Source organism: Lissotriton helveticus, chromosome 9, assembly GCF_964261635.1.
Source record: "Lissotriton helveticus chromosome 9, aLisHel1.1, whole genome shotgun sequence".
NCBI lineage: Eukaryota > Metazoa > Chordata > Amphibia > Caudata > Salamandridae > Lissotriton > Lissotriton helveticus.
The window spans coordinates 424601607-424623633 of NC_136070.1; the positions used below are offsets into that span (position 1 = coordinate 424601607).

General features: G+C 44.3%; 1 protein-coding gene across 4 annotated transcripts in view; it reads left to right on the plus strand.

Annotated features, from left to right (window-relative positions):
* TECPR2 (tectonin beta-propeller repeat containing 2) overlaps positions 1–22027 on the plus strand; it is a 512189-nt gene that overhangs the window by 65680 nt on the left and 424482 nt on the right. For all 4 annotated transcript variants that reach the window (XM_078660212.1, XM_078660215.1, XM_078660213.1 and 1 more), the window contains one exon: positions 3625–3753. In XM_078660212.1, the coding sequence (XP_078516338.1) occupies positions 3625–3753 (129 nt within the window). The remainder of the gene's footprint in view (positions 1–3624; positions 3754–22027) is intronic.

Below are 22027 nucleotides of genomic sequence, written 5' to 3' on the forward strand. Positions count from 1 at the left end.
AATCTTGCTGTTGCCTGGGAGGGGCCAGGTGCAGATTGATCTCTGGTTACAGAGATTGTATCCACTGCTGAGTCACCAGAAATCGGCATAATGCACCTTCATACATGGAGCGGGAATTTTGTCAGACATGGAATACAGTGTTCTTCTGTCTCAAAAAGGACTGAAGGGGGCTGAAATGCCTGGACGGAACTTCAGAAACGGACCAAGCCTGAAACTGGTGTTGAAACATTAAAAGCCTCTGTGCTGGGGGAATAAGGAGGGGATTGACTTCGCACAGGAGGAGGGGAGGAGGAAGAATGTTGAGGAACGGATAGGTTGAGGGATGGGTGTGGTGTAAGCAACGCATGTTACTGGAAATGCCTGTCTTATGTTTTATTTATGCTTTAAAACTCAAAATTATTAGGCTGTAAAGGGACCAATCAAGTCCTTTGAATAGTCCAAACAGGATTGTAGTCCAAATGAATGGGAGAGATTTAGATATTCACTGACCTGGCACAGTGGGCACAACCCCTCGATTAACCCAGGTGCTATTGGGATCTTTTGACATTTGAGAAATTGTTACAGACTGTATTTCACGAGAAACATCTGATCTCTAACGTTATTAGCAGACAGAAAGCCTTGTGAGTGCCATTTTCTGCAGACTAGGGATGAAGAACTGGTGAAGTGCTTCCATGAACAACAATGGAGAGGGCTACTGCAGAATGCCCATAAAGGGAATTACACATGCACCTGAGAGGAAGTGGGGGACAAAATATTACTTAGGTGGAATTTCCATCTTGTGTGTCTGTATACTATTGACCAAAGTGGGCCACAAGTGTGTTGGGAAGGGTGTGATTAGAAAGGGATAATAATATATCTTGTGTTTGTATTGAGGAGGTTCTGAGAGGAGTCACTAGAGCAATGTGGGCAGTTATAATCCTTCAGACACCTTCTGTCTTAGAAGGTGCAATATTGAGTTGAATGACCCTAATAACCATGTATTACTGTGATGCATTCAAAGGCCAAACAGGTTCTTCTAGAAAGCTGGGGGACACCAAAAGGTCCAACCATGCAAGGATGGTATTAAAGTTTATCTCGGTCATGGAAAAAAACGGTGTGATTTTTAAGAAACGAGGCGTACCTTTAGGAGGCTATGGTGCTGCCTTCAGGAAAAAAATTCACATGATTCAAGAGAACATGCAGAAGGATATTAAGAGCACTGAAGATTTTACCTATTTGAATGCTCTCTTATTGACGCTTGTAAGATGTTTGGATGGCTATTTTTTTACCTGAAGGAATACTGTGCTAGCACCAGATGAGGCAGTGTATGCTCGAGTCTGTTTTACTCATTGTGAGACTCTGAACCCAGTAAGGGTCTGAGGGGTGCTGTCTGGGACGAGGGTAATCAACAGGGTTTCGTTTTGCTTTATTATCATTGTTTTATATTTGGAATAACATCAATACAAAATGTATTGAATCATATTACCTTGGCCTTTTCTTATCATTAGAGTTTCTTGTATGTCCTACATCTAAACACAACAAACAGAAACTCATGTCAGTATTCAAATGGTACCCAGATAAACTTAAAAATGATCTCAATACTTAACCACAATCTCAAATGCCTGCTGTACTGCTGTTGGTAGTTAAGTGTCCTAAACCTCCTAAAGATCAACCACCAAAATTGCTTAAGATAGCACCTTAGCACAATAATTTATGACCTATCAAAATGAGCCCTGTCTGCTTGAAACCACTCCAAATGGTGTGGTGCTCCTCCTCACCTCACATGCAACGTATAAGAGCATTACTTATGTCCTTGTCTCGCAATCCCCCCTTAAAGCCTGTACTTTCTTCAATGTAGAGTGCCATTGCTAAAAGGCACTTTACCTCCAGCCACCTTTATACTCTTTGGGAGCATAGAGTTGATTTGCTTACCATTTAAGCTGGAATGTGGCTCAGTCAGTCTAAATAATCATTAATTAGTTAATTAAAACCATAAAAGTTACATACAATGCAATAAAACAATTTACATATGAGGTTAAAAGCCAAAGTAGCAGTACATCAAAAACAGAATTCGTATCACTATTTAAAAAAACAAACAAACACAATAACGGTTAAAATACATTTTTAGATACAAAGTCATTAGGAATATATTTAAAAAGGCATAACAATGGCACTGTAGGGTAGAAAAACATCAACCAATAACCACAGTTGCCTGTAATAGGCAATATACCAGTCACCCCCTTCTTTTTCTAATCCTTACTGAATTCATTAAAAACCTTGCCACATTAAGGTAGACCTATTCATTGGGTAGCATTTGTAAGAAAATTACGACGGGTCTGGCTTGAGTAAATTGCTTCCATCTGAACAGTGAAAGAATGAATTGCCTGGTGGGAACGCAAACACATTCAGAGAACAGGACAACATGTATAGTGTCCTGGTCTCAAAAGTTATTGTAGCTACATGGAGATAAATTGTCAACTTTATTTCAGCCTACAAGATCCGCTAGAAGCCAATGCAGTTGGTTCAACCTAATACGAGTCAGCATAAAACACTTTTGGGGGATTTGTGTTGAAGGTGAAATTGGGTTCGGTAAGCCCATAAGTAGAAATGATAACATATACATGGACCGGGGGCTTAACTAGTTCCCTGCACTCCTAGAAGCCTGATCTCTGGCACCGTTTTTTTTTTACCCAGGTAAAGTCACTTTTTCTTGTGCTTTCACGGTGGTCATATAATTCTGGGTGACCCAATTCCCAACAGGTACATCTGATATAGTTCTACCATGAGGTCAGTTTAGCTTCATCCAAAAGCATGTAATTCCCCAGAATTAACCTATTTAGCTCCCACTGAGGATTAATCCAGATTGAAATCCATTTTAACAAGGGACTGATTAATAACTGATCGGTGATATAACCCACAACTAACACCTGTTGGATCACAAAAGAAGCAGTGAATTGGGGCACTGCCAAAAGGCGTCTCAGATATTCTCAATGGCTTGGAGATAAGGGGCTTTTTTATAGCCCCAGATATCACACCCACATGAGACCCGAGAGATACATTTCAATTGGTACATTTGGATAAGAGCAATAATGTGGCCTAGTCATTCACCATGCAGGTCCTCTGCATCTGAAGCTTTACCAATTAATTTGCAACACCCCTGCTTTTATTCCGTAACAAACCCTCTTCAAATTACAATTTAAGGAAACAATGAATATAACATCCCATTTTTCACCTAGAGTTTCTTTTCACATGCATGACAGCAGTGACCTCATTCATTGCTTATGGTTGGAACAACAGTGAAACATCTCTCAAAATCAGAAACATGATGTGTAATCAGAGGAGTTCCAAGGCACACCTGAAGCTGAGGTTCATTCAGTTGGTTCATAGGTGAAATACCTGAAAAAGCATCTATCTATCTATCTATCTATCTATCTATCTATCTATCTATCGAGAACGAACTGAGTATTATATAATTACAGGAGTTAGTATTGTGATGAAACCTATTTTTGTAAGTATTGTGATACATGGTCAAACACGTTAGCAAAATATAGCATTAGTGTTCAAAGAAGTATGTATTGTTCTGTTTTCCCTGTGTGCCTGCTTTGTAGTGACAGCAATGCACAATTGTTTTTTTTGCCTTACTAGGGAAAAACTGAATCAATAACTGTTGCAAAACTTTTGAGCTGCTTTGATGACCTTGTTGCCGTTGGTACGGCTTCTGGACGGGTTGCCATTTTTCAGCTGGTCTCTTCGTTGCCTGGAAGAAATAAACAGGTAAATCATTATAATTTTTTTCCTCAAGGTTCACCTTGCTTGTACTTTCCCCCACCAGCTCCCTAGTTTAAGAAATGTTTTCCTTCTGCTTGAGGCAGAGTATCACCTTGCAGTATGTGAATTTATGATTTCCCATGTCCACAAGGTCCAGCTTCTAGATGTAGAAATGTTCGAAAGAAGAAACTGTGACTCAATAGAAGTGAAGAAGAGAGTAGTCTGGGTTGCACTTGCTCACCAGGAAGCAAAGCAGCTGTTCTATAAGAGCAAGTAATTCTTCAGCACCATTTGTCAAAAAATAAATTTCACTGCATTTCTTTAGGTATCATCCACCAGGATAAAACAAACATGGAGAGTATGTAAGAGAACAAAGGCACCTACAAAAGCGTTGTTACTTTTGCAGCCCCTGTGTGAAAAATAAAAATTGATGTTCATTTAACAGGCCCAAAAAGATAGCAGTTTGTATTAGCCTTCCTCTGTTCTCCTTGAATTACGTAGCTTTAATCTCTTTACTTTTGTTTTGCTGTCTGAGCTAGTAGGCACAGGTTATTGTTCTAGTCCATAACTTGTGTTTTCATTTAATTGTATTTGGTTGTTTTTAGCAACTACAAGCTGCAGAGGCTACTACAGAGTGTTTTGTGGAAAAGAAATGTTGTAATAGTGAAGCAACAGTGGTTTTATGCTGGTTCTCAAGTGTTTCTTTCTGAAGGGTACAAAAAAGTTAAGGATGGACTGCGTGAATGCAAATCGGTCTTGACCCTGCTCTAAGAGGAACAGTTCAGCCCAGACTGCCAGGCCAGGTCCTCTCTGAACCGGAGCACAAGCAATCCAAGACCAGTTTCACCCTCATTGGGGCTCATCAGTCTGGTGCTGCTTTGTTTCAGTAGCACTGTGAGCAAGGGGGCATACCTGTCACACTGAAGTATACAAAAAAGTGATAGAAAGAATGCTTGAATTAATCTCAACCATTGTTAATTACTTTGGGCCTCATCCCAGTCCACCATTGTTTTACACACCATGCCACCTTAGTTTGGACCCAGCCATATGAAAATAGGAACAGTGTAGCCTGTGCTCACTGTGCCATAGGATTCCAGCTACACTATTCTGATGAGTCCCAAGCAAGGCGAAACCGGTTTGGGGTTGCTTGCGGTCCCTTCTGGAGGGGACCTCGCCTAGAATCTCAGGACAGACTGTTCCCATGAGGAACAGAGTCTGTATTGTTTTGCATAAAGCAAGCTTTTGTCTAATTCAAGCATTTCATCCATCACCTTGTTGTTGTTGTTCCAGTTGACAGTGTAAGTGTGACCGGTATGCCCATGCTTGGGTCCCATGCCCACTGTGCCATAGGACTCAAGCTAAATCCTACTGACTAGCCCCGAGCAGAATGAAACTGGTCTGGATTTGCCTGTGGTCCCTTCTGGAGGGGGCCTCAATTAGCAGTTCAGGACAGACTGTTCCTATAAGGAGCAAGGTCAGTACTGATTTGCAAAAGGTGAGTCTTTGTCTGTCAATCAATCAATCAGGGGAATTGTAAGCGCGCTACTCACCTATGAGGACCTTAAGGTGCTGAAGGTGGGTGCGGGGGGAGTTGTCCATAGATCAGTGTAGCCAAAGAGCCAGGTCTTGAGGGTCTTCTTGAAGGTGTTCAGGGAGGGGGCTCGTCTGATGTCTGCCGGTAGCTTGTTCCAGGTCTTGGCTGCAATGTGGGGGAAGGATCTCCCGCCTTCTCTGGCTCTGTGGATGCGCGGGGTTTCGCCCAGTGCAAGGTTAGAGGATCGGAGGTTTCTTTCGGGTACGTGGAAGTTGATTCTGACTTTGAGGTATTTGGGTCCGTTGTTGTGTAGGCATTGTCTGTAGTGGCATAGTAGATGAAAAAGGATGGATTGGACTGTGGCCCTAGCAATTGCTAGTGGCTAAGATTAATTCAAGTATTCCGTCCATCACCTTGTTGTTGTTGCAGTCCTTTAGGGTTGGCTAAGGTTACAGTGTCTAAGTGTATGAGTGTAGGTGTTAGGGGAGAGACCAGTATTATTTTTTTCCCCTGCTCAAATAGGTTCCTATCAATCTCTTTCAACTCTTTTGGCACTGGTAAATCAAGGCTTGGAGCCAAGTAGGGCGAAATTCTCATCTACAAGACCTCTGTCTTAGGCCTTAATTCCAGGCATAAGGCTAATCCTTTTTCATGCACAAGTCAGAGTTTGCACCCCAGGTTTATTCCACGTTGAGTAAAAATTCCTGACTCAATGATATTTGCCTCCATTTTCCCCCCAGGTTTTACTGACCGAAAACAGCAGAAATGTATGGGTCGTACACTGTGGAATGAGGGAAAATCTTAGCAATTTGCACATTATCTCCCATTCTGAGGTCCAACACTCCGAATGTTATGCATTTTGTGGACTCAGTAATTAGTATGCCCAATTGGTATTCATCAGGTGCACAATTTTCCCCCAGAAAAGCACATTACCTCATGGAAACAGATCTTGAGTTTTCTTTTGTCAGTGAGCTTTCGCGCTTTCTAATTAATATGATTCACTCATGGTAACCATTAGAATTCTCCATGGATGATGTATGTGGTTTTTATGAGGATACTTGCTGAGATTACCATCCACGGAAGGCTGAATTTTATTCATCGATTTAAGATAAAATAATCCTTTAACAGGTCTAAATCATCAGCTGATGATTTCTGACAACATTTGGTTTGAAGGCCAACGAAGAGGGTACTTCAAGTTTTGTGGAGGGCTCTGTGATCTGGATGACTGAAGTTTTCAAATTGATTGGAAGGAATAAGATTTTAGGAAAGTCTTAAGGCAAGCTTGGCACTGGCCCAGATGCGAATAAAACACAAGTAAGTAACCACTATAAGTGGTCCTTAGCTGTGATGTTGTGGCAGACAGAATTAGTACAGCAGGGGGATGGTTACATTATAAGTGTGATCAATTGATCACCTTATTCTGCCCAGTAAATTGGGAAATCAAGTCTAAGCCGAAAGTTGGCCCCCACCCCCTTAGGTAAACATGGGGAGTCTTTGACTGACTTGCAGTGCTCTGCTGGTCCCTGAGGTGTTTTGACACCTCTCTGTATACATGAGCATTCAGATATGGTGACTGACTACCAATTTCTTACCTGAGTGTCTGGGGACTCCGGTGATGTTCAAAGAGACATTGAGGTCCCTGAGGTGTTTTGACACCTCTCTGTATACATGAGCATTCAGATATGGTGACTGACTACCAATTTCTTACCTGGAGTGTCTGGGGACTCCGGTGACGTTCAAAGAGACATTGAGTACTCCCATACCTGAAACACCACAAAGTTGCAGTTGCATGTATACAGGAGAAACAACTCACTGATTCGGAAGCACATAAGCTCTCAAGGAAATGGAGAGGACAGATGAACTCGGCCAATTTGGCTACACCCGAAGAGTGTCCGTATGGATATCCCCAGGGGTCCCCATTAAAAACCAATACTCAGAAGTGAATATCTAAGGACAATATGTACTGTTTGGGGGCTGAATGTCGTGGAGCTCTGCATACTTAACACCTATGCACCCAAAACTGACAATGCAAGCTACTACTATAAAATGCAGGCCCTCCTGACAGAGTAGGTGGGGAAGCCTATGCACTAGGCTGGTGAATTGAGTTGTGTACTGGGCGATAAGCTGGATAGAACACCACCTAGACAGCATACTAAGCTGAACATGATGGCCTCCCTGACTGAAGTTATGGCTAATGCAGGTTTTGTAGCTGTAGGGAGGGCCATGCACCCAAACTCTAGGAAGTATTCCTGCTTCTCTTCTACACATGGCACATATAGCTATCTTGACCGCATTCTAGTTTCTGGGATGGACATGCACAAAATAGTGTCTACTAAATATTTAGGTGGATTTTTATCAGATCATGTCCCATGGCTTGGAAACTGTACTTGGAGGGGGGGAGGAGTGGTCCTCCGCTGACTTGGAGACTGCTGTCTGACATTATGACAGATGAGTTGTCGGACGGATTTATTTGAGGCATTTGATAAATACATGATCGACAATTGTGCTTCCACGGGCCTAAGGGTAAATGAGTGGGAGGTGCTGAAGTAAGCGGTAAGGTAACTGAGAGGGAAGGCTGGCTTCTGCTCAGCGAGGGCAGGGGTTATCTACAGCTGCCAAAGAGGAGTTGCTGAACATCCGGCGCCGTGAGGGAGTCATATAGGACAGATTGGATAAATATATGCTCAAAACTCAGCAACAAGGACTGCACTGCGTGGGGGACAAACCCAGCTGGCTGCTTGCTTGGGTATTGCGGAGGGAGGTGGAGGAATCACGAGTGTTTTGCCTGCAGCACACAGATGGTACACCTGCACTCACACAGGCGGCTGTAAGTGATGTATGTACTGACCATCTGCAAGAGGTGTATAGAGAGGTCCCCATTGACGCACCTGATACTATCCACAGATTTGTGGCAGTCATGGGATCCCTGGGGCCCGACAACATGCATAGGGGTGCCTGAGGTTGATCTCACCCTGGAAGAAATTCAGAGGCCCTGCTTGCACTTTCCAAGGGCAAGACAAAGGAAGGGAATAGCTTCCCTGTGGAATTTTATCAAGCTTTTTTACCTCAACTTTAGGAAAGGTGCTCAAGGAGGCACGGTGGGTAGGATCTCTCCCGCCAACTATACGAGTGGGTGTGATCTGTGTGATTAATACTGACACTAAAGATCTCTGTAGAGTGTTGGCTTGTATATTGCAATTGACGATGCAACACCTGGTATGTGAGGACCAGTGCAGGTTCATCCTGGGCCGTTGCACAGGCATGAACTTAAGGAGGCTTACTCATGTCTTACACTCGGTCTTGGATTGTAAGGACGAACTCGCCCTGGCTGAGATTGATCTGGAGAAGGCATTTGACACCCTGGATTCGGCCTCCTTTATGAAAGTCCTTAGAAGGGATTTGGCCTAGAACTTTGTGGCTAGGTTCCAGTGTTCAATACTGGTGCGAGTGCGTACGGGTGGTGCGATATTGGACGACTGGTCTATGTGTCCTTTGTCTGCTCTCCTGTTTTCACTAGCACTGGAGCGCATGGATCTTCACTAGCCTTTGCAGGAGGGTGCTGTCTGCATGTAATGTTTACTTTATTTAGGCAGATGGGAAGTTCTTCAATGTTGCGAAAGAAACAGAGGTGTTCAACTTCTTGCCTGATTCTGCACTAAGTGAGAAGGTATGACACCACTGGACACCGTTCTTTATCTGAGCATGCTCCTGTTAAGCAGTATAGACTTGATGCCTTTAGGGGCACTCCTCCTTCATGTGCTTCACCCTGATGGGAGTGTGAAACGCAGGTTGCTGCGGAGACGTTCGGAGAGTAAATCTGATCGTGTTTAGATTGGGGTTGCCACAAAGTGGGGGCGATTCGTTATTGCAAGGTGTTTGGTGAAAGGCATGATTGTGGTAGCGTTGACATTTCTTCTTATAGTATGGCAAAAGATTTATCTATGGTGTATGGCGAAAAACATGGTCATTAATATTCGTCAACGGTGATCTGCACACCAGAAACAGTTTAAATTAATTTGACATTAAATTACATTCTCTTGTGAACAAAACGAAGCAGATATACACAATAGTGTGCACACCATTGGCTTTTGGAACTTAAGCAGTAGTGATGTGCACACCATTGACGGGAGATACAGCACATCCTTATGCTGATATTTCTAATTAGGTTGGGTATGAGGCGTCGTATGTGTAAACATTTGTGTTGGGAATAATTGTACTTTTTATTAGTTTAATCTTACACGGTGATGTTCACACCTCTGTTGTTTAAAAAGTAACAATTTATTGTTATATGTATGTTATTAGCATCTCAACAGACACACATTGTATGGAAGTTGTTTTATGCTGAAGTCATTGATATAGTATACATTTCTTAAATTACCATTTCCATTTGGTTCCTGTACATATGTGACATTAGTAATTGTACTCAACAAAAAAAACACTGTTCTACCCTGCAATCTGTGAATCCTCCTCCCCTTTTTTGCAAACTCCGAGTGAGCTTCCTATTCAGTGGAAACAATGATTTGGTGACTTCAAGACAAATTTGAGCGCAATTAGGGTTACGTGCTGAATGGAAAAAATATTTGCTGCTTCACTCGTTTGGGTTTGAGGGCAGAGCCATTTTGAAACATTTACCAGAATTAGTGGTTGTGAAGAGTGAAGAGCTGGATGAGCACCAGGAAACATTTAAGAGACTTCAAACCAGATTTAATGTTCATCCTAGAGTTAAAATAATTTTTGGGTATGTGTGATTTTTATTCACGATTCATACAGGATTATGCCTTGCGATTGAGGCTTCTTTCTCTCATGTTAATGAGAGGTGAAACGTTCAAATGGAGTGTAGATTGTCAACAAGTTTTTGAATGAGTTAAGAAATAGTTAACCTCCCCTATATCACTTAAGCATTATAATCCTGATTCGCCTTGAGATTTGACAGTGGATGCTAGAAATGTTGGGTTAGGAGCATGTTTTACACAGAAGAAAGTTGAGGAAGTATTTATGATTGGTTATGCCTCGTGTCTTGACTATTACTGAAGCACAATATTCATTTACCGAAAAGGAATTTTTAGCTTATTGGTGGGCAGTCATGAAACTGAGAAATTATTTGTGAGGTAAGAGATTTATGATTCAAACTAATGACAAACCTTTGATTTACATTCTCAGTAGGAAGAATGTTCGAGATCTTACTCCAAGAATAGCTAGAGTTTCCCAAAAACTTGTGCAGTTTGATTTTGTTGCTAAATATATTTCTGGTGGGGAAAATGTATCTGCTGATTATCTGTCTTGTTTCCCCGCTAAGTACTCATGAATCCACGAAGTGTGAAAGTGAAGAGGATTAAGAGGTTGGCAATAATGCATCGGGTGATATACTGCAGAGTGGTGCATTCACCTAGGAAGGCTGGCGGTTGGTATTGAAAAACGATGCCACACTTTGTGCTGTAACGGGTTTTATCAAGACAGGTTGGCCTAGAGAAAGAAATTTGGAGACAGATTTGAAGTCCTTTATTAAAGTGGCGGATGAGTAGTGTGTTGAGGATGGATTCTTGTTGAGAGCTGACATATTTGTTCCTGCCATTTCTGTTAGGAATGAGATTATTCTCAAAGCTCATGATGGTCATTTGGGGTCTACGATGGCAAAGCGACGTGTTAGATTATCTTTGTTGTGGCCATCGATAAATAAAGAAATTGATTAAATCGTAGAGGAGTGTATCATTTCTTAAAGCTGTGTCCAATCTACAAAAGTAAGGACACTACCATTGTGTCCTATTGATTTTCTGTGTTTCCCATAGGAGAAAGTAGGTATAGACATTGTGAGTCCATTTAATTCTTTAGCGTCCAAGTCTCGTTTTGCTCTGGTCATGATGGACTATTACAGTAAATGGTCAGAGGTGAAGTTTGTGAGTGAGGTTACATCCAAAGTAGTTGTCGTGATCCTTAGGGTTGTCTTTCTCAAAGACGGATTTCCCGATACGTTAGTGTCAGACAATGATGTACAATTTATATTTATTGAACTACATTTTGTTTTTGCAAGCCAGTGGTATCATACTTCTAAAGAGTTCCCTCTATCCTCTTCAAACCAACGGTTTAGTGGAATGAATAAACATGGTGTTGGGCGAATGCATCCAGTGGACAATTGCAAATGGATGCATTGAAGGGAATGGCATCACATTGATGTTGTGGTTTTATTGCACCACCCCACACTCTTTTTCAAGGGTTTCTCTTTTTGCGTTATTATGAGGAAGGAAGTCTGCTACTTGGTTTTGTCCAGCATGGATGAACAAGTGAGTTTAAGGCATAAAACCTAATTGTTCAGATGACTGTATTAGGGCAAAAGTGAAAACCACACAGGAGAAACTGAAAAATGTTATGATGAAAGAATTGGGGTTAAATCCCTGCTATTTAAAGCTGGTGATGTGGTGCAAACCTGTACACTTTAAGAAAGGCAGATCCAGGTTTGGTCCACCTGTTAAAATACTAGAGGTAAAAGGAAATAGTATCAGAATTGAAGGTGGACAATGGTACATCGATAAGCGTGTAGTGAGAGTTGGGTGCAGAAGAGGTATTGAGAATGAGGAAATTGTTGTACTTGAAAATGATAGTGATGCAAAGTAAGCTGGTACCCATGTCCAGTGCTTCCGAGTCTGTGCTGAGGAGCAGCCGTAGAATGAAAAAATTGCCTCGCAAGTTCAATGATCAGTATACTTGAAATGTAAATGTTACTTGTGTCATCTATAGTTCTTTCTCATAAGGACCTTCATAAGATAGTTGGAAATTAAAGTTCAGTTTTAGTACAAGTTGGTATCATTTTATGTATTACTTGATTGTTTATATTTTCTTTTGTCATGTAAGGTTTTCTTGTGTAATTTTTGTAAAAAGGAAAAGTCATGTAGTAATCTGTTTAATAGAATGTTGGGGTTGTGTGCTCTACTCTGTGTTAGAATATTGTATGAGGATACAACACTATTATCCGAAGAGGCTTTCAAGCTGCAGGTCTCCCTGGGCTTCTTCAGGTATCACCAACTCCGTAGTTTTCTAAAAAGCTGGAAAGTAGAGAAGGAAAACTGCTCCCTAAAATATTTTCTTGACTATCTTGTGATCACTCGTCACAAGGGCAATATAAGTTCGGCCTTCAAAAGTATTCTTGAGGTGGGGATTGAGGGAAAAGCAGACTTATTTCAAGTTAGGGCTGACAAATAGAGTGGACCTCTGGGGGTTAAAGTGATATATAAATAAATTAAGAATACCCTCACACAGAGTGTGCAGAATGTTTCTTGGGTAAAGGTCCGCCATTTCAAATATATGAATGATTTGTATATTACACCACATCTCCTGTACAAACTGAATTTAAGACTGGATGGGAAATGCTTTTGGTGCGGAGTTGAAGGGGCGAGGGGTACCCATATCTTTGCAGCTTGTGCAAGCATTTAGGGTTGTTGAGATGATATACCTTTCATGTGGATATAGTCTGAACTATACGTTGATAATACTTGGAGACTGACCTTTAATTAAACCTGACATTGCACGGCTACATTTTTCACCATCTCTCTATGAATGTTAATAGTAGAAAATGATAAATGTAGATTTATAATAAATCGGATCTGGGATCCATTCAGGGTTTGGATTCTTGAGGTCTTGGCTGGTCACCAATCAATCAATCAGGGGTTTGTAAAGCGCAACTACTCACCAGAGAGGGTCTCGAGGCGCTGGAGGGGGTGGGGGGGAATTCGTTGAGTTCTGGGATCATCTGAAGAGCCAGGTCTTGGGGTCCTTCCTAAACTTTGGCATTGTCGGGGTTTGCCGGAGGTGGAAGTCGTTCCAGGCCTTGGCTGCGAGGTCATGATCTGTCACTATCTTAATGTATGATTTTTTTGGATGATCTGATTTTTATATGCATGTTTCTTGGTGCACATTGCGCTTCATGACCCCTTTTTCTGTTCCCCTCTATGATTGGTGAAAGTACCCTTGTTATCGATGCAAGTCTCTTTTCTTTTACTATAAATTTGTATATGGTGACGTTCTATGTAGTAATCTGTTGAATAGAATGTTGGGGTTGTGTTCTGTTCTCTGCGGGAGAATGTTGGTTTAAATTGGACTGCAGCTACCCTCCTACTGTGTTACCACCAGCATGCATCTCTGTGTTTATGGTGTAATATATCGGAACTTTGTTCATGTTCTTACGTTTCCTAGTTCTTGTTGCAACCACCACAGATATGTTTTTGCAGAACTGCTATTATCCACGTCAGCAAGTCCGACAGGGGTATTTTGGTCTGGTCATTTATTTGAGGGTCTTGGTGCTAGAAAGGAGCTGTTTGAAGAGTGTAGAGGACACTGGAGAAACTAGGGTAGATACATGTTGTATTACAGCACCCAGACAGCCCAGTTAGGGGGCCAGTATGTGGCATTTTAAGGCAGTTGATGAGCTCATCTGCTGCCGCATAACTAAGGGCACTATGTAGCATTAGGTAGCTCACAAGAGACCCCCATCCAGTTATAGATAAAACGTCATGAGAGTTCCAGAATCAATGCCTAAGTCTCAACATGTAGCGTTACAATTTAAATCATTATTCTGGTGACGATATTCACTGTATCATTCAAGCTTCATTTTCATTAATGATGGAATGATTATAACTCTGATCATAGTATTGGAAATGTACATGAAAGACCGAGCATATGGCCACTCCAAACCATGTACGCTTCAGACTCCGCGCATTAAGTTACAGGACAGGGCTGCATTCTGTTTTAACTTAATAAAACATGTACATCAGAAAAAAATTATTGTGAACAAATCGCAGTAGGTTTCCCAAAATAGAAGGTTCTTCCATCTCTCGTGGAGCAGCACGCAACCACTGCGAGAAAGAGACAGACAAAACAGAAGGGTTGTTAAGCAACAGGTGTGCGTGTTCTCATGAGGATACGGGGGAAGGGTGACAAAATAAGTATTGCAAGAAAACGTAAAGTCTCACGAGAGTAGAATACTCAGTAGTAAATAAAGCAGGGATTAGTAGGACTCGGGTAAAAAACGATAAATATGTTGGAGCATTTAATGAAAGCACGAAACTAGTGCTAACAGGACTATTCGTGTCCAAGAACAAAAATAAAAAAATACAGTCCCCTTTCGGGATCTGTGAAATTAATTAATTGCCCATAACTTAAAGAGTTGATGTGTACATCTTCTAAAATTGTCTTTAAAGAACAGCAGCACTACTCGCGAATTTTGATGTATATACGTGTGCAGCAAAGTGTGATTGACAAAAGGGAAGAAAAGTTCCATCAATACGAAGTGGGTGCAAAATTCCACATATTCATAGTTCTTTGATCATTTATTCACAATGAATACTTTAAAGACAAAAGTCTTTGGTCATTAGGTCCGGCCAGTGTTGTTTACAATGTGTTCGAAATGCTTCTCAATTGTCTTTAGGCTTGTCAGGGAGAAGTGTAGTATAAACCTCTGAAGTAGATTTGCACATATAACTTCTCTCATCCAATCATTCACTCTCAAGGCGTGCGCCTTCCACCAACCTAGTGTGACTCTCCTTTTAGCTAATAACAAGAGATGGGCAATAAACTTGTGACTGGGTTTAGGTATATCTGTTACAAAGCCCAACCAACAGGGCACCCAATGATGTGCATGTTACCACATAGGTTACATTTTATTGAGTTCTTTCACTGTCGCTTTCCAAAACTCACAGATCAGATGGCAAATACCATACTATGTGTTTAAAACCAGCATGCAGGGTCTTACACCTTGTGGTCTCCGTCTGGGTGCATCTTGTGTAGTCGAACTGGGGTTATAAATATCCATGTAGAAACGTACAATGTATTGATTGATGTCTGTAATTGGAGGACACTTGTGCAGTCTGTGCACAACAATAGGTCTATTTTTTTTCGACCTTTGTTCTCCTGTATCAGTTGCCCATGTATCCATTGCAGACACGTCACATCACATCTGTTGTCTACAAACCATCTTTACAGTTTAGTGACCCAACCTTGCTCCCTGTTTAAGTTTTTGGTCCGAGTAAGTGGAATCAATTCCATTGACTCATCAGGGAAGGATGGATAATTTTCTTTTACTGCATTATGAAGTCTGTGGTGTACAAAGATATCTATCGGGCTTCTAGCGCCTAGGTTTGTGAATCGTTCTAAAGTAAGAATCAGCAAGTTCTGAAACAGTTGCTACATACATGTCCAGTCATGTCTCTAAAGCATATTTTTCACAACCCTTTCCATTGTGGATGGGAGTGCTGGATTTTCCAGTGGACAATCTGGGTAGTTTACGACTGGAATGGACACCAGCATGCATAGTTAGTCTCACGCTCTGCCTGTGCACAATACTGTAGAACTATTTCTCCTCGGATGTGGAGTCCTTTGATCTACTTATGTCGCTAGTGTGCCTCGTGCTTCTGCCTCTGTCTCAGCCATTACGTGTAGTAGCAATGGAAGGGGTAAGTGGCAATAAAATGCATAGTGTTCCTGCGTCACCAAGTGATAAGAGCTCAAAGTCCTGACCTGAAACCCTCCTACTCCATTATCAAATGGTAAAATTAGGGTGGACAATTTATTCTGGGGATTCCACTCACTCCAAACTAAGTGGGTAGATGGCTCACCAGTCTAGTAAAAAATGGCTTCTGGAAGCAGGATGGGGATATTCGAAAACAGATCAATCAATCAATCAATCATCAGAATTTGTTTAGCGCGATACTCACCCTTTAGGGTCTCAAGGCGCTGGGGGCGGGGGGGTTGCTACTGCTCGAACAGCCAGGTCTTGAGTTTCTTCCTGAAGGAGAGATGGTCCAGGGTCAGCCGTAGGTGAGTGGGGAGGGAGTTCCATGTCTTGGCTGCCAGGTAGGAGAAGGATCTTCCTCCGATGGTGGATTTGCGGATACGTGGGACGGAGGCGAGGGCGAGGCTGGCGGATCGGAGCTGGCGGGTGGGTGTGTAGAATGTGAGGCGGCTGTTGAGGTACTTCGGGCCCGTTTCGTGGAGGGCCTTGTGTGCGTGGGTGAGGAGTCTGAACGTGATCCTCTTGTTGATGGGGAGCCAGTGCAGGTCTTTCAGGTGGGCAGAGATGTGGCTGTGGTGAGGGATGTCCAGGATGAGACGTGCTGAGGCGTTCTGGATGCGCTGGAGTCTTTTCTGGAGTTTGGCTGTGGTTCCGGCGTGGAGGGTGTTCCCGTAGTGCAGATGGCTGGTGACGAGGGCCTGGGTGACCGTCTTCCTGGTTTCGGTGGGGATCCATCAGAAGATCTTTCGGAGCATGCGCAGGGTGTTGAAGCAGGATGATGAGACGGCATTGACTTGCTTGGTCATCGTGAGGGAGGAGTCCAGGATGAAGCCCAGGTTGCGTGCGTGGTCCGTTGGCTTGGGTGCGGTGCCCACGGCAGGGGGCCACCAGGAGTTGTCCCAGGCGGAAGGAGATGGTCCAAGGATGATGACTTCCGTCTTGTCTGAGTTCAGTTTCAGACGGCTAATCTTCATCCATTCCGCGACGTCTTTCATTCCTTCCTGGAGGTTGGCTTTAGCGGTGGCGGGGTCGTTGGTGAGGGAGAGGATCAGCTGGATGTCGTCGGCGTAGGAGATGATGTTGAGGTTGTTTTGGCGTGCGATGGCTGCGAGAGGGCTCATGTAGACGTTGAAGAGGGTGGGGCTGAGTGAGGAACCTTGCGGAACGCCACAGATGACTTCGGTGGCCGTGGATTGGGAAGGGGGGAGGCGGACTCTCTGGGTTCTACTGCCGAGGAACGAGATGATCCACTCCAGGGCCGCTCCTTGGATTCCGGTGTTGCTGAGGCGCTGTATCAGGGTGCGGTGGCATACGGTGTCGAAGGCTGCTGAGAGGTCCAGGAGGATGAGGGCAGGTGTTTCCCCGTTGTCAAGCAGGGACCTTATGTCGTCGGTGGCTGCGATGAGGGCGGTCTCGGTGCTGTGGTTTGCTTGGAACCCGGATTGAGAGGAGTGGAGGGATGTGTTGGGCTCGAGGAAGGAGGAGAGTTGTCTGTTGACGGTCTTCTCGATGACTTTGGCTGGAAAGGGGAGGAGCGAGATGGGGCGAAAGTTCTTCAGGTCCGTAGGGTCCGCGGTGGGTTTCTTCAGGAGGGCGCTCAACTCTGCATGTTTCCAACTCTCCGGGAAGGTGGCGGATGCGAAGGAGCTGTTGATGATATTCCGGAGTTGGGGTGCGATGATGGAGTCGGCTTTGTTGAAAATGTGGTGTGGGCAGGGGTCGGTGGGGGAACCGGAGTGGATGGTGTTCATCAGGCGGGTGGTGTCTTCGGTGCTGACCGGGGTCCAGGTGCAGAGGGTGGTGGTGGGGTGCGCTGGTTCGGTGGTTGGGTCCATGGTCAGTGTGCCGAAGCTGTTGTGTATGTCGGCGATCTTGCGGTGGAAAAACGAGGCGAGTGAGTCGCAGAGGTCTTGCGAGGGTGTGATGTCGTTGTTGCAGGCGCTGGGGTTGGATAGCTCTTTAACGATGCTGAAGAGTTCCTTGCTGTTGTGGGTGTTGTTGTCCAGTCGTTCTTTGAATGTTGTCTTCTTGGTGGTGCGGATCAGGTGGTGGTGTTTGCGGGCGGCGTTCTTGAGGGCGGTAATGTTTTCTGCTGTCTAGTCGTGGCGCCAGGCTTTCTCGAGGGTGCGGCAGGTTTTCTCTGAGTTTTTGAGTTCGTTGGTAAACGAAGAGGCTTTCCTGCTGTCGGGTCTGCTGGGAGGATTCTTCAGTGGTGCGAGTTCGTCGGCGCAGTTGATGAGCCACTGTGTGGGGTTGCGGGCTGCTTCGTTGGGTTCCGTCGTGTTGGTGGGCGGGTTCTGGCTGAGGGCGTTGGTGAGCTGGTCGGCGGTGATCTTGCTCCAGCTTCTGTGGGGAACCTGTTGCGGGTGGTGGTGGGTCGTGGTTCTCCTGAAGTTGAAGTGGACGCAGCTGTGGTCTGTCCAGTGTAGTCCGGTTGAGTGGCTGAAGGAGTCGTGCTTGCTGGAGGAGAAGATGGGGTCGAGCCTGTGGCCGGCGTAGTGGGTGGGGGTGCTCACCAGTTGCTTGAGTCTGAGGTTGGCGAGGTTGTCCAGCAGGGCAGTAGTGTTGCAGTCCTTGTTGTTCTCCAGGTGGAAGTTGAGGTCCACCAGGAGGATGTAGTCTGTGGAGGTGAGGGCGTGCGGACTGACGAAGTCAGCGATGGCTTCGCTGAATTGTGTTCGTGGTCCCGGGGGTCTGTAGATGAGGGTGCCTCGGAGGGTGGTTTTGGGGTCGGTGTGTATCTGGAAGTGAAGGTGCTCGCCGGTGGTGAGGGTGTCGTCGGAGTTGGTCGTGATGTGGATGGTGCTTCTGTGGACGATGGCGATGCCTCCTCCGGTTTGGTTGCTGCGGTCCCTCCGGATGATCTTGTAGCTGTCTAGGATGGCTATGGCGATGTCGGGGGCTGAGGAGACGTTCATCCATGTTTCTGTGAGGAAGGTGACGTCTGGTGATGTGTCGAGGAGGTTCCAGAGTTCGACGGCGTGCCTGTGGACGTAGCGGGTGTTGAGCAGGATGCACTTGAGGTGGTTGTTGCTGGTGCTCGGCTTGGCGGGTGCGGTGCAGGTTCGGAGGCAGGTGAATTGGCAGGCTTGGCAGGTGAAGGGTCCATGGGTGCGTTTCGGGGTGGCTCGGTAGCAGGCGGGGTTCCGGACGGCAATTGAGTGCGTGGAGGGTGGCGGTGTTGTAAGTTCGTCGGGTGCGCTGGTGACATCGAGGGCCAGGGGTTCTGGCGCTGGGCGCGGTCCAGGCACGGACGGGCAAAGGCGGGCTTGCCTTTGGCACGCCTTCGGTGCACAATCAGCGCGCCCGTTGCGCGTGTCCGCTGCACATCTGCCGAGCGGCCTCCATATGAGGGGCTGAGGGAGGGAGGGAGGAGCAGCTGGGAGGCGGGAGTGGGGTGGCGAATGGGAACGGCGGGGGGGCGGGGCCGCAGGGAGCAGCGGCGGGAAGCAGAGGGCGGGAAGCGGGAGGGCACAGAAGGCAAAGGGGGAACGAGGGGGGATAACGAATAAAAACAAATTTACAAGGCAAGGGGAATGAGGGGAAAACGACGATTTAACCAGCACAAGTTACAAGTTTACAAGGTTACAAAAAGGAAAAAGGAAAAAACGAAAGAGTTACAACACCACAGGTCTCGCAGAGAGGGCGCTCAGAGCGCAGCAGCACAGCCAGGGGGGACCTCGCGGTGGCTAGGGGGGCGACCTACTGATATAGAAAACACGGCATGACTACCATTTTTGTCAAGGATATCCGCCCAGCAAGTGAGAGTGGCAGTTTTGTTAATTTCTTGTCTTTCTTAGCCAGTTTATCCATAGCAGGTCGAGAATCTGAATGGATCGGTATTTTTTAGACTGTTTAATTATTATACCAAAATATTCCACTGAGTCTGAGCATCAACTCAGTGGATGTTCAGTATCGCAGTGATCTGTCTGGAAATAGCTCAGATTTAGTACAGTTGATATTAATCCCCGTTAATGCACCACAGCACACTATTTCTCAAATTATTGGCTGGAGATTCTCAGCATATTGATTTATAAATAACAAGATGTCATCTGCATACAGTGATAAAACAAGGTTACCATCCTTGTATATCAATCCGCATCACCAGTGTTCCTTCCTGACTGAATGCCAACGTTTCCATGGTAGGGAAAATATCAGGGATGAGAGTGAGTACCCCTCTCTGATCTCTATTGATCGGGATAGGTGACCAGTAATATGTATTTTGGCATTGGGAAGCATGTATTGTAAACTAGTAACATTCGCAAACGGCTTGCCTGCTCCAGTGCCTGTGCATATGTACCCAAATATTTCCCTTCCCTTTTTCAGCTAGGTTGTTAAGCTCCTCAGTGGCCTTCTATGTCATTACCTCTATTTTGGTAGGACTTAAAGCAATTTTCCAGTCATGTAATTTCTTGGACCTGCCTGTGGAGCTGTGTTTTGATGAAACTGGGGACTCCCACTTGTTTGTTTAGAAATTGATCCCCCCCCCTTAAAGGCCCCCATAATGTTGCTCGAGAAGAGACCTTGCCTTTGTTAATTGGTGAAGTATTCCATGATGGACATGGCTATTTGTCATGGAATACCATCTCTCCGAAAACACCATTGCTTCACTATATCTGGCCTGGGCGGTACATTAAGCGCCAGCATTACTGGAAAATTGCCTGATATTACAGGTGGTAAATGATTGATCAAGCTCACCTACCCCATCAGTACAGTCAAGTAGAACAAGAAAAATGTATGGAGGATAGGGTGTGATGTGTTGCTGAGTAATATGTGTATTCATCTATATCGGCATGATGTGTTCTCCTAAGATCTACCAGTCAGATTTCATCAATGCAATTTGAGTGACTTACGTGATAATGGTGCATTATCTGTGGGTGATTTAGATCTGTCCCTGGTAGGTTCAAGAACCAGCCCCACTAATAATGGCAATAAAATAAAGAAAAAGGCTGCATGTGGCTCAGCACCCCCCAACCAAGGCATTGTTCAGCAATGTCTTAAAACTACTGTGCCATTGTGACATTGTGGTATGCTCCTGTGCCCAACACTCAGATGTTACATATCTGTCTCCTGGCTTACTATCCTAACCTAAAGACTCCTCATCGTAAGGAAGACGCTGAAACCAAGGAAGTTACTAATGAGAGCAATGGTCATCTCAATATCACTTCTCCTTGATTTACAAAGACAACAAATGAAAACCGACAGCATGATTCTACATAAAGATGAATAAAAAAAATGGAATTTGCATCACGCAACACCCTCCTAAACAAACTTGAACACCAAGACTTCGTGATAAACACCACACACAACCTAAACATATCACCTAGATTAATTTCTTGAAACAAGACATGAAAACATGATGATAGAAATTCCTCATGTAGCAAAGATGTTCAGTGCCCTCTGTTGTCCTACCTAGCAATAGCCCCTCTCAGCTCACCCTGATACACAACCACTGACTGAGCATCATACCACGATGAAAGACCAATATGCTTTTCACCAGTAAGACGCTCTGTGCCTCCCACATAGAAAGGATTCAAAACCCAGTGTTTAAGTACAAATCCCAATGTTGGCCAAGATTGTGGGTGTAGGTCTGTGCGCATATACAACTCGCTTCCACAAACTCATTTCCAGCTTAAAAATCTGAGAGGCATATCCAGACATAATTGTATTCTTTGTTTTATGGTAGAAAAATAATTAATATCTCTGTAAAGCTTTATTATAAACTGTTACATTCTTAGCAGCACAACTGTGTTTTTTCAATCTCCCAGCCAGTCTCTGCGATTGGTTGTCTGATTGTTGGACCTGGGTTATTGGGCGTATTTGGTCCGAGTGTTGCAGGACCTGGTATTATCAAGCTTTTCAAAAAGTAGTAGGCTTTGGACTGTTTTACTTGACAATGATGTTCTGCTGGGATGGTCTGCCTGCTAATGAATGATGTAACAATCATTAGTTTGGTTAATCTTACTTGGAAAAAGGCACAATGTGCCACTAATGTGGCATGGTTGCTTTGGCCAAATTGTAGCTGAGCAACCTGTGGAAACTAACACTTGATCTATATTCCAGGGACAATTGTGATTTTTTCCAGATATCTGCTATATTAACTGACGAGCAAACTCCTCAGTGATACTATTGATCCTGAAGGTCATGAGTTCAAATATTTGGCTAAAAGTGTTGTTTTGGAATGCTGTGGATGACGCGCACCAGTACCAGGAGAAGAATGGTTGTGATAGGCAGATTTGTGTGAGAAG